Source organism: Trichosurus vulpecula, chromosome 1, assembly GCF_011100635.1.
Source record: "Trichosurus vulpecula isolate mTriVul1 chromosome 1, mTriVul1.pri, whole genome shotgun sequence".
NCBI classification, from domain to species: domain Eukaryota; kingdom Metazoa; phylum Chordata; class Mammalia; order Diprotodontia; family Phalangeridae; genus Trichosurus; species Trichosurus vulpecula.
In genome coordinates this window covers 432,269,905-432,287,195 of record NC_050573.1, presented here as the reverse complement: position 1 = coordinate 432,287,195, position 17,291 = coordinate 432,269,905, and the positions used below count along the sequence as shown (strand labels likewise).

Genomic DNA, 17,291 nt, shown 5'->3' with positions numbered 1-17,291 from the left:
ATTAAGCTATAAGAAAACCTACAAATTAGAGAGGTATCAAATCTCAAAATGGTTGTCTCTAAACTCTTAATTCAAAATATTCCTGTCAAATGGGAAGCAAGAGACTGAGGTGATAAAATGGAAAACCAAGTCTTCAAGAAAAGTAAATTAAAAAGTAATAGAGCAGTAATGCTGAAACAGAAAATACATGCTTTTTAGGGCAATAGTGCTATCTCTGAATCTGGAAATCATTGCTATCAATCAGACTTTCTCACATCATTTAGGAAAATTATAATTTAATTTAACTTCCTGGAGCTCTTTGTTTAGGTTTGTAAATCATTTGCTATTCATTTTCCAATTTAAAAAAAAATCAGTACCTTTGATTATGAAGATTATTTTTAAAGGTGAATACCAAGAAAAACCAGCAGCAGCAGCAGCAGAAACCAAATTAATTTTAACTAACACAAGGTTCACTTACTTGAGATCAGAGTTCAACCAAAAAACAGAGCCTTAAGTGACTGTTTTATAGACAGTCTATAAGCATGCACTTTTCAAATGAAAGGTCTCTACTAAACCAAGTAGAATTAGGGCAGGATTATATTAAAATGCTTTTCTGAAATGCATAAACAAAAACTTCCCTCTGAAACACTTGGTTTTATTAGTGAAATGGTATTAAGGATAACAAACAATGTTTGCTCTACACTACTTACATATCATAAATAAGACAGTTGTTGCAAAATACACAATCCTCTGGTCTTTCCATCCACACAAGTTACTCTTTTATGAGAATAAGCTGTTTTACCAGCCAACTGAATGTGGCTGAAGCATTAAAAATGACCATCTATACTTTACACAGTAAAGCATTTTACAAAGTTTTAATGTACACAGTGGCAAAAAACTATAATTCTGAACATGTGAAGAGTGATTAAGCAGCTTCATAATCAAACCAGGATTCATTACTTGAAATACGGGCAACTTTCCATTCTCCACAAAACTTTAGTTTCAACAGTATTAACCATTAAAGGAAAATCAAATGAAAAGCAGGTAAGGAGCACACTATTCAGCTTTCTAAATTTACAGAAGTAACTTCCCATGAGGTAAGGCAACTGAGTAAATTTGATTGTATTATGTTGCATTAAAATAATTATACTTGATTTAATATTAAGAGCTAATTAAAAGGTATGACTTCTTGGGAAAATATAACAATGATGTAAGGAATTCTGAAAGCATGAGTTGAGCTTTTTGGAAAAAAATTTTCATAAATGTCATTCTCTTACGTAAGTGCTTTCTTACAAAAAGCTGACCCCAAGAATGACTAATGAGTTGTAGTTTAAACTCAAGTAAATTTAACCCTTTGGGGGAAAAAAAAGAAAAAGCCATACATACCTTTACCCCTTTCAGGTACAGTTTTTGCACATCACATAACCAGCATTAGAGAAAATGATTGCGAGGTAATGATTAAGGCCATCCAATGTAGAGAATTAAAGGGCTTCCTTTGATTTAGGCAAAATAAGAACATGCTTCACTTTCAGCTACAAGAGTATAAAACCAATGGTCCCTAAACTGTATTTTTGCTTCATGCTATAGACCTGTCCTTAAAGACCTAACCTCTTTCTTGTATTAGGTGAACTAAGAAGCTGTTCTTCCATACTATTTGCACGTTTCTCTATGGGGGTGGGTGGAATAGCTATCTAGGTTCAGTATGAACTGAGAATGACTAGCACATATAAAATACTAGAAAACACTAGAAGGCACTAAAGCTTCAGCTTGTGCTCCCATAGCCTGTTTTGAAAACCAGGTTTCCTTTTGTTAAGAACACCTATGCCATTTGCAGCTGACCAGACACAAAAATAAACTTCAAAATATTAACAAAGGTTAAAAGATACGCTCACTTTGGGAGGAAAAAAATTTAAGCATATTAGTATTCAACATGGTTGCTTTTCCTTTTTTGGAATAGAACAGTTAGCATGCACCACTAAACTACTTTTTAAAAAATCCACACATTTAAGCAATTTTAATCTGAAAAAATATTTTAGATAAAGAACTGGTGTCCCCAAATTGTGAGCAAATGAAAACCTATTAGTAGGCATTTAACACGATCACTGTAAAACCGTGAAGTAATGTCTTATTTCATTTACAGGGGTGTATTTATATATTTTGCACCATTTTCAAGCACATCATCAAACAATATATATTGAAATTAAAACAAAAAAGCAAAATACAAAATTCAATAACTAGCAGTATTTGAACAGCCTCCAATGCGTTATCTTCCGTTTTTCTGAGCATTGCAGATTTAGATCTTTGTAATGGTCCGTGGCAAACACTTAACAAATCATTTCAAAAGTAGGTCAGCCATCATGGAAATGCATGGATTTTAGATAAGTCAGTTTGGGCAATGTCCCTCGTTTTCATAATGTCCATGCTTGGTTTCCTTTCTCTATAATAAGATGACCATAAAGTCATCTGACAACTATAAGAGCTGTTCATACACATCGATATTTGACTGGACTGCTTTATTGTTGGCTTCTTAATGAGAGAATTAAAACCTTTGGATTCCACTATACAGCTGAGTTTAGTGGGACATATCTATTGGCCCTATACCGTTTCTGCCTTGGCAGTAAGGTTTTCTTCATTTGGTTGGCAATTCCCATTCTGCTGTACTTTGTTTTCTTCAGTCTTTGGAGCTTCTTTGTCATCGTCTATTTTTTCACTTCCTATATCTGGTACTTCCTTACTGTGTTCTTTCTCCTAGAATGTTAAAGACACATACATGTATTTTCAAGATTATCTATTTTTATCATTTTAACACATACATTAAGTTTTCACAAACTAACTAAAAATGGATTTTTCAACCAACTTCAAAAAAATTACAATACATTTTTAAAGTTGCTGGACAAACAAATCACGCAGTGGGGAGAAATGGTTAGTACCGGGATAGAAAAACTTAGTTAAGTGCTGCTAATCAACTAGAAGGGTAAGCCAGGTTTCAACTGCTTCAAGGAATCCAGACAGAATATGCAATCCAGAAACCAAAGGAAAGAAACTAATATATTGGGAAAGGGAGCTAGTAATTCTCATGATGAAGCCTGCTCTGGGCAAAAGAGGAGAGAAAAGAGAGAAATGAAAAAGTAAGGGAAGGGGATGCCATAAATTACTTTTACCCAGAACTACTGCAAGCATTTTAGTTTCCTACCTGTATCAGCATGAGCCTATGAGATAAAAAACCTTATCACTGACATGATTTTAAAATGCAATCATATTTTACCAACATTTTCAGAGTTAATATATTATTTCCAAAATACCTACCTTACAAACTGGGAAAAGCTCAGTCAATAGGCAGAATGTGGCCTAACACTAAATGATGTTTCTAATCCAACTAATTGGATTTTTATTTTACATTACTAAATCAATTATGTCCTGATTTTTCATCAGAATGACTACTAAAGTTTACTGAAACAAATATACTTTTAAACAGAACTGAGTATAAATAAGATAGACGCAAGATCAAAATTTTTTTCTCATTTGTATGTGCCCCAAAAATGTTTTATTTTTTTATCTACTATGTTCTTAAAAATGAGGAAGCTAGGTGGCTCAGTTGCTAGAGTGCCAGGCCTGAGTCAGAAAGACTCTAATTTGGCATCAGACACTTATTAGCTACGTGACCTTGGGCAAGTTACTTAACCCTGTTTGCCTCAGTTTCCTCATCAACAAGCTGAAAAAGGAAATGGCAAACTACTCCAGTATCTTTGTCAAGAAAGCTCAAAAAGGAATCATGAAGGATTGGACACTACTGAAAACAAATAAACAACAACAGTCTTTTTAAAATACAGTTTGCAAATTTCACTTCAGATGTCATTCAAACATTTATTAAGCAACTACAGCGTGTAAAGTTCATTTTATCTGCTTCCTTCAGAAGTCTATTTTAAAACTGACAATAAAACATTTTTGTGTACTAAATTATAAAGACATTATTGGCCATCATTAATTTAACTCTAAGTATTGGATGACTATGTTTACCTTCAATGTACTTGTGTTCTTTTCCAATTTGTCTTTTGCATCTTTGTCTTTAAAGCTCTTTTTCTTAGATGTTGAACGTTCTCTCTCTTTTCTTTCTATGTTTTGGTCCTTTTCTTTTTCCTTCTTTTTATCCTTCTTATTTCTGCTTAAGAACATTGATCAAAACCATTAAGTTCTAAAACTGCTGAAATGATGTTTTTTGTCACACTGCTATTCTTAGTCTTACTAACACAAAAATTTCATAAAATAATACCAACTGCTCCCATATGGTCATTATTTTTTTTAAAAAACCATTTTACAATGTCCTACTTTCTGTAGGTCATACACTGAGTGTTTAAAATAAAATAATTTTATTATTAATTTTAGTAAGTCTACAAAAATAAGATAATCACTTTTCTAGATTTGTGAAAAAAGGATACTCAATCACTTTTTGTTCCCCTGGGGGGGAAAACGCTCAGATAAGAAAACAATAATATAGGATCAGGCAGAAGCTATGAAAACAACTTTCAGGACTCAAGCATTATCATCATAATCCTGAAACTTCAGAAAGAGTAGGCCCAGAAGCCACCTCCCTACCATTCACTAAAGAAAAAACTCATCACTACCAGACATGCTTCTAAGGACAAATCAATAACAATGGGAAAAAAATTAAAAACTAAACTACCTGTGTGAGATCTTTAACGTAACCATATGCTTCAGAAACACTGTTCCTTTTCTAAGTAGTTTGTTATTACTATTGGTTCTAATGTTTCCATTCACTTGACTTTAAACAGAAAAATGTTTTTTTAAATTAATATCCTGTCTTTCTTTAGAAATAATAATCTTTTGGGGACGACTTCCTAATTTTCATAGCTTAATTCATACGGCATATAGTTAACAAATCTAAGTAAAATAACAAGGTAAAAATAAGAAACAGCAGCCCAAAAGAGGAATCTATATATTTGAGAATGCTCTTTGTCAGTTAAGTACAAGTACAAATCAAAGAAATAAACAAATATTTCCTACACATCAACAAAAATTTAACCAAAACATGCAAAGTATTTTTAAACAGTCCAGAGTTCAAAATGAAATGGACTACCTGAAGATTAGCAAATAAGTTATCTGCAGCACTGATATACTCCAATCAATGTAATGACCTATCTTGACCCTAAGAGACTGGTAGATAGGAAAAATATACCTCCCCTTCCCTCAGCAGGGAGGTACATAGACTATCCGAGGAAAGAGGTGTATGCATCATCAGACATGGCCAATTAGTGGGTTTATTTTGCTTTAAAATACTTCTTTTGTTATGAGAGGGACTTTAGTGGTAAGGTCACTGTGAAGTGATAAGGGGAAAACAAAAAGCAGCAACAAAACATTTTTAAAGCAGTCATAAGTAAAAGATTGTGAGTCATTAGGCTGGAATTCTATTCCTGAACCTGCCACTAATGTCTCTGAATTCATATTCTATCAGTCTATTTATTAACCTTGTAATGACACCATTAGACTAAAACGAGAAAGAATGTGAAAGCACCAAGATAGACATATAATGATTTCATTAGAGAAAAAAGTGAATCTTATGTTGTTGCTGGGTCAGTGAATTCCCTCAAAGAAAGATTCCTATTCTCCTTAATTTCCTTCAAGTCCCAGTTAAAATCCCACCTTCAATGAGAAGCTTTTCTCAATTTCCTTTAATGTTAGTGCCTCCCCTCCCCACAAATACACACACACACACATACACACACACACATCTCTTCTTTCTACCTAGTTGTCTGCAGTCCTCTATTAGACTATGACTTCCTTGAAAACAAGGGCTGCTTGTTTGTTTTTACCTTTCTTTTTTATTTCCAGAGCTTAGCAGACTGCCTTAAATACTTAATAGGGATATGTTGACTATTCACTGACTAACAAAGATGGACCAAAAAATGTAAGTCAATGCTGGAAGGGCTGTGGGGGAAAAAGAAGCATAGTAAAACAATGTTGGTAGAGAAAGTTGTGAATTGTTCCATCTTTCCTGGATGACAATCTGAAATTAGGCAAGAAAAGAGACTGAACCTTTGATTCATTACTGGGTCCCCAGCGAGGTCAGAGACAGAAACAAAGTTCCAAAATTTACAAATAGGAGCAAAGAACTGGAAACAAAGTAGGTGCGCAGTGGCGAATGGCTGAACTTGAAATATCAATGTAACCGAACATTTAGTGTGTAGTAAGATATGATATAGAAGTAGCATTGAAGAACAGTTTTGAAGTCAAGGGGTCTGGGTTCAATTCCTGCCTCTGACACATACCAACTAAATGACCATGGCAAGTCCTTAAACCTCTCAATGTCCCAGACAACTTTCTAACTACCCAAGTTAGAAATGAGTTGCTGATCTGTATCAATGATACAACAATCACAGTTTCTCTACATTCAGAGAAACACAGAAGTTCTAAATGAACTAGTATTACTTGTTGCAAAGTGGAATGAGAACCAGAAGAATTATGTATACTATTATTACAACAATGTAAATTACAATATCACTAAAAAAGAGGCCAAACTTTGAGTCTTACATAAGTCAAAACTCCCTTTAGGACTCAAAATAAAAATCATCTAGAGAACAGAAAACTAAACACATTTCCCTCCTCCTTGACACAAAAGCAAGGTAGAATCTTGTCCACAATATCTGACATGGTTACTATGAGCTATTTGTGCTTAACTGTTTTTCTTTGTTACAAGAGAGGTTTCAAACTGGGGGTGGAGGAAATATCCAGAAGTGACTACTGTTAAAAGTAAATGATATTACTAAAACTTACTTTTTTAACCCAATTAAATCTACAGATTTCCCCCTTACAAGTATAAGTACATGCTATTATATAAACTTACCTCCGGGGTGATGGAGACCGAGAAGACTTTCTTTTTAGGGTTTTTGATGTTTTTGGTGATTTAGAAGGACTTCTACTCTTCCTCCTACGTCTTTCTCTGAAAATTCCAAGATTTGGGTATTTTAAAACTAGAAATAACAAATACCATTTAAAATACCAAATTAAAAAAAAAACAAACTTGATCTGAGGATGCTGTATGGTTTCTAATTTGCTACATATGTAATAAATTAAACAGATTTATGCCACAATGAGAACAACGGAAGTAAGAAAACCCAATTTCTCTAAGTTAACGTTAAGAAAAGAAGAAAAATTATCTTTTTTTCTTGGTCTCCATTTGGGCTACTGAAGTAACAGCAGCTATTTTATATATTCTCTCATAATAATTTCTTGCCTAGAATGTGTGACTACTAAATCATCTCTTACATAAACTTTTAGCTTCTTGCTGCTCCCACCATGGAATAGTAACTTGTAAGAGACAAGGTAAGCTTTAATGAACTTAAGCTCATTGGGGAAAAAATTACAAGTTGAACTGAAATTTTTTCTTAACCAGAAGAATTAAAAAAATCTGTTTCTTTTTTGCTTGTTTTACAGAAAAACTTCCCTTTTTCACCCAAAGAGATATATCTGACCATCTTTATCCCTCCTTACAACTATTCTAGCAATAATCCAAAATTAATTATTTTTAAAAGCATATGTTATTAAAACATGGTAAAATCTTAATTTTGAATTGTGACACAAACTCAAAACAACATTTTGGAGTAACAATGTGTATTACTGTTTTAAAAATAAACAAATAATAGCATAATGAAGATCTTCAAAACTAAAGCAAAAAGAATCCACAACAATTTTAACAAGATTACACAAAGGAAAAAAAATTGCATAATCTAACCTTGACCAGCAGGAGTTATTAATTTGGGAAGCAGTGAATATTTGTGAAATTGTGTATGTGTATGTGTGTGTGTGTGTGTGTGTGTGTGTGTGTATAGTGTGTGTGTATATATATATACACACACACTATATATGTCTTAAGACAGATTCTAAAAAACATACTTTAAAAGTCTGAAAGATTCACATACAAAAGTAGAACTCAAATGACAAAACTGAACAGAAGCTTTTTTTTCCTACGTATTTAACTTCACATTGAACTTATTTAGAATTATGACCAATGGAATGAATCATGAGAAAGAAGAAACAGAACAAAAAAAAACCCCAAAAACAAAAAAGAGAGAATAAAAGGGAAAAACAAAGGCGAGCATAAAGTGTGCCCCAATCTGCATTCATACTTCGTAGTTCTTTCTCTGGATGTACATAGCATTCTCCATTGTGAGTCCTCTGGAGTTGTCTTTGCACCTTGTGTTGCTGAGAAGAGCAAAGTCTATGTGGGTTAGCCCTCACAGAATCCATACATCTGTGGTTGTGTGTAGTATTCCCCTGGTTCTGCTCTACTCACTCAGCATTATATCGTACAGGTTCTTCCAGGTTGTTATGAAGTCTGTATCATCCCCATATCTTATAGCACAATAGTATTCCATTACCTTCATATGCCACAGGTTGTTCAGCCATTCCCCAATTCATGGGCATCCCCCTGATTTCCAATCCTTAGCTACTATAAAAAGAGCTGCTATAAATATGTTTGTACATATGGGTCCTTTTCCCACTTGTGTGATCTCTTTGGGATACAACCCTAGAAGTGGTATTGCTGGGTCAAAGGGAATGAACATTTTTATAGCCCTTTGGGCATACAAACAGAAGCTTTTGACTTCCCTGAGCTTCTCCAAAACTAGCAAGAATCTTTCATTTACAAATAACAGGAATAAGATATAACAATCAAGTACTCTAGAATGTTAAATCACACACAAATAATTTCAAAAGTTGAGAACTTCAAATCTATTGTGACAGATCACTTCTAATTTCACTGCAGACTCTATTCTCCTTAACTATTTTTTTAAAAGCTCTTCTAATACCATACACTTCCTCTCTGAAGCACAGAAGCAAGGGTGCTATTTTAACAGCATGAATATTCATGAAATGTCACTGCAGACCCAAATTTTAAATTTGTTTTCTAGTTCTGCTTTGCTTAGATCAGTAGGAAGCATACTGGTCCATGGGACAAGAAACATGTCTATTACAGTTGCATGTGTGGAATCATGCACAGGATGAATAAATATTATTTGTTGATGGTAGTAAACAAAATTATTTATACTCAATGGAGTTGATGAGTCTTACTGCTATCAATTACACTTCCTTTACTGCACCTTTAATGTCAGTAAATTACATATCAAATGAATCACAACTTAATTATTTTTACATCTTCTCCATTGTCTAATCAACAAAGGAAGAAAAGAGAAGGGCTCAGAAGAAAAAAAGATACTTAATTTGGTTAGAAGGAACATGGAAGGAAAAAAATCAGGAAAGGTTTCATAAAGTAGGTGGTCTATTTATCCTTGGCCCTGAAAGTCAGTCAGAATTTCCAAAGAGACAGAAGGGGCAGTGAGGAGAGGATACTCCAAGTCAGAACACGAATAAAAGGGGAAAGAGTCAGAAAATACAAGACTTTGTTTAAACAATACTTTCAAATGGATGCTAAGGTAATATAGTAAGTACTAGGAACTAAGGCTAGAAAGTGTGCTGGAGCCAAAGACTAGAAAACCTTCAATGTTAAGCTAAGTAATTTTAAATTTATTATGTAGGTAATAAGGAATCATAAGAAGTTTCTGAACATAGCAGTGAAATAAGAGTTTCGCTTTATGAAGATTAAACTTCACCCAAAATAAGGCTATCTTATGATGTATTTGGAATGAAGAAAGTCTAAAAGTTGAGAAAACAGAGCAAAAGACTTAAAAAAAGTAGTGAGTAGCCTAGGATTTTTGAAGTATTCTTTAGAATGAGAACCAGCAAGGCTAGTTTATGGGAGAAGAAAGATGTTAAATATGACTGAGCCCAGTGATTAGAAATTGTTGACGATATAAATAAAAAAGACATCAGGAAAATATGGGTTTTAGTAAAAAGAAGACAAGTTTGAGATTTGAGGTGTCACAGGGACAGTTAGAAATGTGAGACTAGTTCTCAGGAGACATTTGAACTAAACACATAAGGATGACTAGGGAGTTATCTATATAGAAGGTATATGTGGGAGGTGTTTAAGGCTGCTGGAGAAAACAGAATGAAACCAGCAGACTGTTAGGGACAGGACCTTGATTAATTCTTACATTTCTAGGAAGAAAAAGTAAACACAGAAACAACAGTAAGAAAAAAGGACCAGGATTAAGCAGTGTCACAGAAGGCAAGGGAAAAGACTATTTCAAAAAGTGATTAACCGACAAGCAAAGGAGAACAGTAATAATTCCAACTATGTACTTCCCTCCATCCTATTTTCCCCATTTATCCTACTCTCCCTTCTCATTTTACCTCATCCACTCTCAAGTGTTTTGCTTCAGACTTTTACCTCCCCCAGACTGCCCTGCCTTCTATCAGCTACCACCCACTTTCTCTTATCCCCTTCCCACTATCTTGTAAGATAGATTTCTATACCCAAGTGAGTGTGTATACTATTCCCTCTTTGAGCCGATTCTGATGACGGTAAGGTTCATGTGCTCCGCTCCCTGCTTCCCTCATTTCCCCTTCCACTGTAAAATCTTTCAGCCACTTCTATGTAAGATAATTTATCCCATTCTACCTCTCTCTTTCTCCTTCTCCCAGTGCCTTTTTTTAATCCTTTATTCTTTTGGATAATCGTATCATCACATTCAACTCACACCTCTGCTTTCTACGTATACTCCTTCTAACTGCCCTAATAATGAGAAAGTTTTTAGGAGTTGTAAATCATTTTCCCATGTAGGAATATAAGTAGTTTAACCTCATCAAATCCCTATCCTTAAGATCTTTCTTTCCAATTTACCTTTTTTATGCTTCTTTTATATCTTGCATTTGAAAGATTTCCTATTCAGCTCTGGTGTTTTCATCAAGACTGCTTGAAAGTCTTCTATTTCATTGAATTTCCTTTTTTTTCCCCTGAAGTTTTGCAGGGTAAGTCATTACTCAGTTTTGCTGGGTAAGTGATTCTTTGTTGTAATCCTAGCTTTTTTGCCCTCCAGAATATCATATTCCAAGCCCTCTAATCTTTTAATGCAGATGCTGCTAAATCTTGCGTTAACCTGACTGTGGCTTCTCGGTTATTGAATTGTTTCTTTTTGGCTGCTTGCAGTACTTTCTCCTTAATCTGGGTCTGGAATTTGGCTATAATATTCCTAGACATTTTCATTTTGGGATCTCTTTCAGAAGGTGATTGGTGAATTCTTTCAATTTCTATTTTACCCTCTAGTTCTAGAATATCAGCGCAATTTTCCTTGATAATTTCTTGAAAGATGATGTCTAGGCTTTTTCTGGTCATGACTTTCAAGTAATCCAACAGTTCTTAAATTATCTCTCCCGGCTCTATTTTCCAGGTTAGTTATTTTTTTCCAATGAGATAGTTCACTTTTTCTTCTGTTTCTTCATTCTTTTGATTTTGATTGTTTCTTTACGTTATTAAATTATTGGTTTCCACTTGCCCAATTCTAACTTTTAAGGAATTATTTTCATCGGTGAGCTTTTGTACCTCTTTTCCAATTGGTCAATTCTATTTTTTAAAAGAGTTCTTCTCTTCAGAGAATTTTTTGTATACCTTTCTCCATTTCGCCAATTCAGCCTTTCAAGGCATTCTTCTCTTCATGGGATTTTTGTGCCTCTTTTACCATTTGACCTATTCTATTTTTTAAGGTGTTATTTTCTTCAGGTTTTTTTGGTGCCTCCTTTACCAAGCTGTTGATTTATTTTTCATGATTTTCTTGCATCACTCATTTCTCTTCCCAATTTTCTTCTCTACCTCTCTTACCTGATTTTTAAAATCCTTTTTGAGCTTTTCCATGGCTGAGACCAATTCATTTTTTTCTTGGAGGCTTTGGATGCAGGAATTTTGACTTTGTTGTCTTCTTCCAAGTGTATTTTGATCTTCCTCGTCACCATAGTAACTTTCTATGGTCAGAAGTTCTGTTGTTTGCTCATTCCACAGTCTATTTATTGACTTTTAACTCTATGCTAAAGTGAGGCTCTGCTTCCCAAGTGGAGGGGACACCCAAGCTTTAGGTTTTTTTGTGCAGCTGTTTTCAGAGGTAATTCTGGGGACTTGAAAGTTTTTGGCTCTTCCAAGGTGGCATCTTCTGGGGAAAGTGTTTATTACTCTTCTGTAGTGGGCACTGTGTTGTGAGCAAGCACCAGCATTCTTTTCAGCCCTGGAATTGTGACCAGGGTCCTTGTTCCCGTGCAGCCACAAACTCTGCTGTGCTAGTGCTCCTCCTCACACTGGGACTCAGACCTAGGACTGTGATCCACATCTAAGCATAGGCAATGCGACAGAGTCCTGCCCCTGTTGCCAGCAAAAGGAACCCTGTAAATCTGTTGTCTGATCCCCTGACTGTCTGTGGGCCAAGAGGTCTGGAAACCACCAATACTGCCACTGATTCAGTTACCTCGAGGCCTGCTCCTGGTTTGATGGGGTGAGCTGGTGTGACCTGCACTGAACTGCGCTCCTTTCTCACCCTAGCGCAACAGACCTTTCTGCCGATCTTCTAAATTGTCTTGGGCTGGAAAATTGTTTCACCCCGTCCTTTTGTGGATTCTCCCATTCTAAAATTTGTTTAGAGTAATTATTTAAAGGTATTTGAAGGGGTTCAGGGGAGAGCTCAGGAGAGTCCCCTGCTTTTACTCTGCCACCTTGGCTCTGCCTCTCCTATTTATTTTTTTTATTAGAAGGTCACTATTCATATTTAAGACAGCATCTTCAGTAGACAGAAACAAAAATCAGATTAAAATTTGGTTGAGGATGCAGACATTGAGACGATACAAGTATAAAAATGTCTTGCTTGATTTTCTGTTCTAGGACACCCTATCACTTTAAAAGAGGCAGTTTGGCACAATGGATAGCAAACTAGCTGTGAAACCAAGAAGATATGGGTTTAAATCCTGCCTAATTTATATGACTACAACATAGACCAGTAAGAGGACTTTCCTATACCAATGAAATCACAGGACACTGCAACACTCCCTTTCTGTACTAAGGGATTCTGTCGCTTTAAACTTTCTGTATCTGAGAGTTTTCAAAAGCCAAATGCTGAGAATTGCTATGGAAACCTGGATAGAAGTGTATTAATTAACCTTAAAATTATGTAAAGATAAGTCAAATAAGAAGGATAGGAGCTCTTTCTTTTCACTTGAAAGTAGATGGAAAAAGACTTCTTTCTGCGTAATGAAAAAAGTATCATGGGCAGAAAGGAAATAATGAGACCATAACACTTTCTTCCCAAATCCTCTCTGACCCTGCTCCTAAGTAGTTCCACCTTGTGGTCTCCAAGACAGGATGAAGTAGGAATAAGAAAGAAGAGGAAAAGAGATGCTCCACACACCGCTACCAAAAAAAAAATCCTAGATTTCAAATAAACTTAAAGAGCAATGAGGTGGTTAATGAATTAAAATTTCAGAATTCTAATATTAGTTCCAATCACTATAAGAATGTGTCAGAATAAACCCTAACTTTAGTGTTTTACAGTTTACAAAGTACCTTGAATGGTCTTCCTTATAATATCTATTACACAATGTTGTCTTTCCTTAGGAAATGATTGTTACTTTTAAGAAAATTCTCCACTATAAACAAAACATTAGCTAAACTCAGATTAAATGCATTGACTAATACTAGTACAAGCAGATGATCAAACATCCTTTGCTCCCCTCCTTCTCTCTAGAGTATGAAATGCTGCATGACATCAACATCACTTTGAACTGTTTTTTCTTTGTTATGGGGGGGGGGAGGAAATAGAATATCAGGAAACTACTGAGGAGTAAAAAAGAAGGCATTAGTAAAACGTGTCCTTTTTCAATCTAGTGTTTAACTAAATAAAGGAACTGTCACCTAAAATGTTATCCTTTATCTTTATTCCTTTCTAGTTCATATCTGTGACTGTGGCACCATGTTGCCACCTGGTGGCAGCAAACCTAAACAGCAGCAATTCTCAATAAGTAAATGAAGTCATCCTTTGACCCTGCAATACTACTAGGTCTGTATACAAAAGAGATCACAGGAAAAGGACCTATATATACAGAAATATTTCAAGCGGCTCTTTTTGTTGGGGCAAAGAATTAGAAATTGGAGGGTATGCCCAGCAACTGGGGAATGAGTGAACAAGTTGCAGTATACGATTGTGAAGGAATACTACTGTGCTATAAGAAATGACAAGCAGGATTTTCAGAAAAGACTTACATGAACTGATACAATGTGAAGTGAGCAGAACCAGGAGAATAATATACACAGTAACAAATATTGCACGACTGATCAACTGTGAATGACTTAGCTGTTCTCAGCAATACAATAATCCAAGACAATTTTGAAGGACCTATGATGAAAAATGCTTTTCACCTCTAGAGAAGAACTGACAGTCTGAATGTAGATTGAAGCATATTTTTGTTTTACTTTCTTTTTCTTGGTTTTGGATTTTTTTTTGGTCTGTATTTTCTTTCACAACATGGCTAATATGGAAATACATTTTGCATGACTGCACATGTATAGTCTATATCAAATTGCTTGCCTTTTCAGGGAGAGGGTAGGGAAAGGAGAGAAGGAAAGATTTTGGAATTTAATTTTAAAAAACAGACGTTAAATATCATTTTTACATGTGATTGGAAAAAAATTTTTTTAAGTAAATGATGCCTTAATGCTCAAAGGGCAAAAGCAACATAATGAAATAATACGTGGTTCTTCCCAAAGAAATTCTGAATAACCAAGTAAGTTTCAAAAATCCTATCTATGATTCTAATAATATATCCATGGAAAATTCAACTGACTTCTAAGAGCATCAACCATAAAATGACAGGGCTTCACTAGATGAACTTCTGACATTCCTCCTATCTCTAGTATTTTATAACTTTATGAAATTTATGAGGAAGATGGACCAGAATTATCTATTCTATTTTGATCTATACCAGAAACCATTTTGAAAAGCAAATACCATTCAATTTTTTAGGGGAAAAAGCAATCTAAGCAATAATAATCTCATCACAAAATCAACTCTGCATTCTATGTCTAATAAAAATAAGTAGTAAGAACAAATTTTCATAGAGCAGTTAAGACTCTAAAACTAATTTGTTTAAATTACCTCTTTCATTGGTCTAAATATACCACAGAGGTAGGATTATCTGCTACTATAGATCTCATCAAAGAATAAACAGTAAAAGAGGCCACTTTTCTGAGATTCTTTTTTGGAATTAAATTTATACTACTGTTTTCTACTTGTGCAGAATTAACTCCATTCTCCTGAAGTAAAAATTATGTTTCAATTGGCATCAACACAACTGAGAAAAATCCCAGCAAAAATTTTAAATATTAGCAAACCTGCTGGAACTACGAGATCTTCTTGATGCATTATAACTTCTGGGAGGTGTTCTGGATTTCTTATCCTTCTTTCTTTTTTCATCTATCTCTCTGGCTCTGTCCTTTTCTCGTTCTCTCTCTCTGTCCTGCTCCTTTTCTTTGTCTCGCTCCTTTTCCTGCTCTTTTTCTTGATCTTTTTCCCGATCTCTCTCTCTGTCCTTTTCTCGATCTCTTTCTTTATTTTTACTCCGTTCCTTTTCCCTTTCTCTGTCTCTATCCCTTTCTTTTTCTCTCAGTCTTTCTTTTTCTTTGATCTTTTCTCGATTTTCTTTTTCTTTTTTCTTGTCCCTGTTATTAAAAAAAAAAAGCAGAAAAGAAAGAAAAATCACCACAGAAATGCCTAACAAAAGGTACCTGGTACTCCCTCCTCTAACCAGACTAATAAAAAAAAAAGTCAATAATTGACCTACAATATTACGTAACTGGACATGCAATAATTATTAAAATGCAACATAATCCATGACTCTAGAAAACTACTGAACAAAAACTAAGTTTGGCAGGAGACAATTTTGGCAGTCTCTTGAGTGACACCGAATTAAGTTAAAATAGGATAAGGACTTTTGGACAGGGGATGTTTTTTGGAATAGAATCTCAAACCTTGGGGAGAAATAGGGATTTTCAATGTGAATTAATTATCAAGCTTAATAAAGACAACAGATGAGCAAGTAGTATGTGCTGAGTGGGAACTGCCTATTTACAGAAGATCAATCTAAAGAATGTCATTTTATTTAAAAGTACTTGACCCTAAGATCCTGGTGAGGAAATGAGATCTGGCCAGGACAAACACAAAGGGGAGGGAGAGAGAATGAGCATGTGTGCTTGGGGCAATGATCTCAAGAAGGATGACTGGCCATACCAGGCGCTTACATTAAAAAGCTGTTTTGTTACCTGGGGGCTATTTTGTGGGTGGGAGCAGATAGAGCTAACAAAATAATCAAGGCCAAATCAATCACTGCAATCTATATCAAACCTAGGTATCCAAACTTATCAAAATGAATACTTGTGTTTCACTTCAAAAAGGACAAGAAAGCTTGTTACTATTTTTAATTATACAATTTATTATGTGGTAAAATCATGTGGTCAAGGAAAACTAACTAAGGCCCAATGCCATCGGTGTAAACCCATTTATAAGCCAGAGAACACATATTCTTGTTGGTAGCAGAAAAGGTAAATGCAATTTTAGTGTGGAATTGCTATTTCAATTTTCACTTAAGGAAAAAAAACAAGACTAATTTCAGTCAAGAGTCTATTAGTTTGCTATATGAGATGTTTCTCTGGGAGGAGGACTGGGGTGAATTCTAAGGAAAACTATAATGATGCAAAAAACAAGACAGCAATAGAAACTTTTGGGGGGGGCGGGGGCTGGGCAGGGCAATTGGGGTTAAGTGACTTGCCCAAGGTCACACAGCTAGTACATGTGTCAAGTGTCTGAGGCTGCATTTGAACTCAGGTCCTCCTGACTCACTGCGCCACCTAGCTGCCCCAAAACTTTTCTTTTTTTTTTAAAGGAGGCTATTAATTAAAAATGTAATAGAAGGATTTCATGTAATTTTTTATTACTCAAAATCTGCCTAACGTAACCTTATAAAGTTTAAGTAAATTGAGTCTTTTCAAAATATTCATTAAGGCTATCATATACCTTCTAGAAAATAAAATGTGATTCGCAATTTCCTCTATACTCACCGTGACCGTGAACGAGTCCTTGACTTCCGTCTCTCCTTAGACTTAGAACGTTTTTTGTAGGGACTCTTGGATCTACGCCTATCTTTTTGTCTCGAACGTGACCTGTTATGGGATCTGCTCCTACAGTGAAAAAATACCAGATGATACTTGGACCCAATTCATGGCAACTCAAGCAGTTGGGAAAGGAAGCTTCTATTACTCTCCTTATTCCTAAAAAATATTTACTCTCAGGAAATGAAATATCTGTCGCCAAATTTTCTACTCATAGACAAAACATTGATTATTACTTTGGTTTAACAAATATAAAAATTGG

At 34.9% G+C, this 17,291-nt stretch overlaps 1 protein-coding gene across 3 annotated transcripts in view; it reads right to left on the bottom strand.

Annotated features, from left to right (window-relative positions):
* Positions 1 to 613: 613 nt before the first annotated feature.
* The window catches only part of SREK1 (splicing regulatory glutamic acid and lysine rich protein 1), a 49,187-nt gene continuing 32,509 nt past the window's right edge, over positions 614 to 17,291 (bottom strand). For 2 of the 3 annotated variants that reach the window (XM_036762203.1, XM_036762210.1), the window contains 5 exons: positions 16,979 to 17,098; positions 15,257 to 15,583; positions 6,839 to 6,934; positions 3,997 to 4,141; positions 614 to 2,727 (listed from right to left, as the gene is read on the bottom strand). In XM_036762203.1, coding sequence (XP_036618098.1) covers positions 2,575 to 2,727; positions 3,997 to 4,141; positions 6,839 to 6,934; positions 15,257 to 15,583; positions 16,979 to 17,098 — 841 coding nt within the window. In that variant the 3' untranslated portion in view covers positions 614 to 2,574. The remainder of the gene's footprint in view (positions 2,728 to 3,996; positions 4,142 to 6,838; positions 6,935 to 15,256; positions 15,584 to 16,978; positions 17,099 to 17,291) is intronic. The other variant, XM_036762204.1, reaches the window with a different exon arrangement.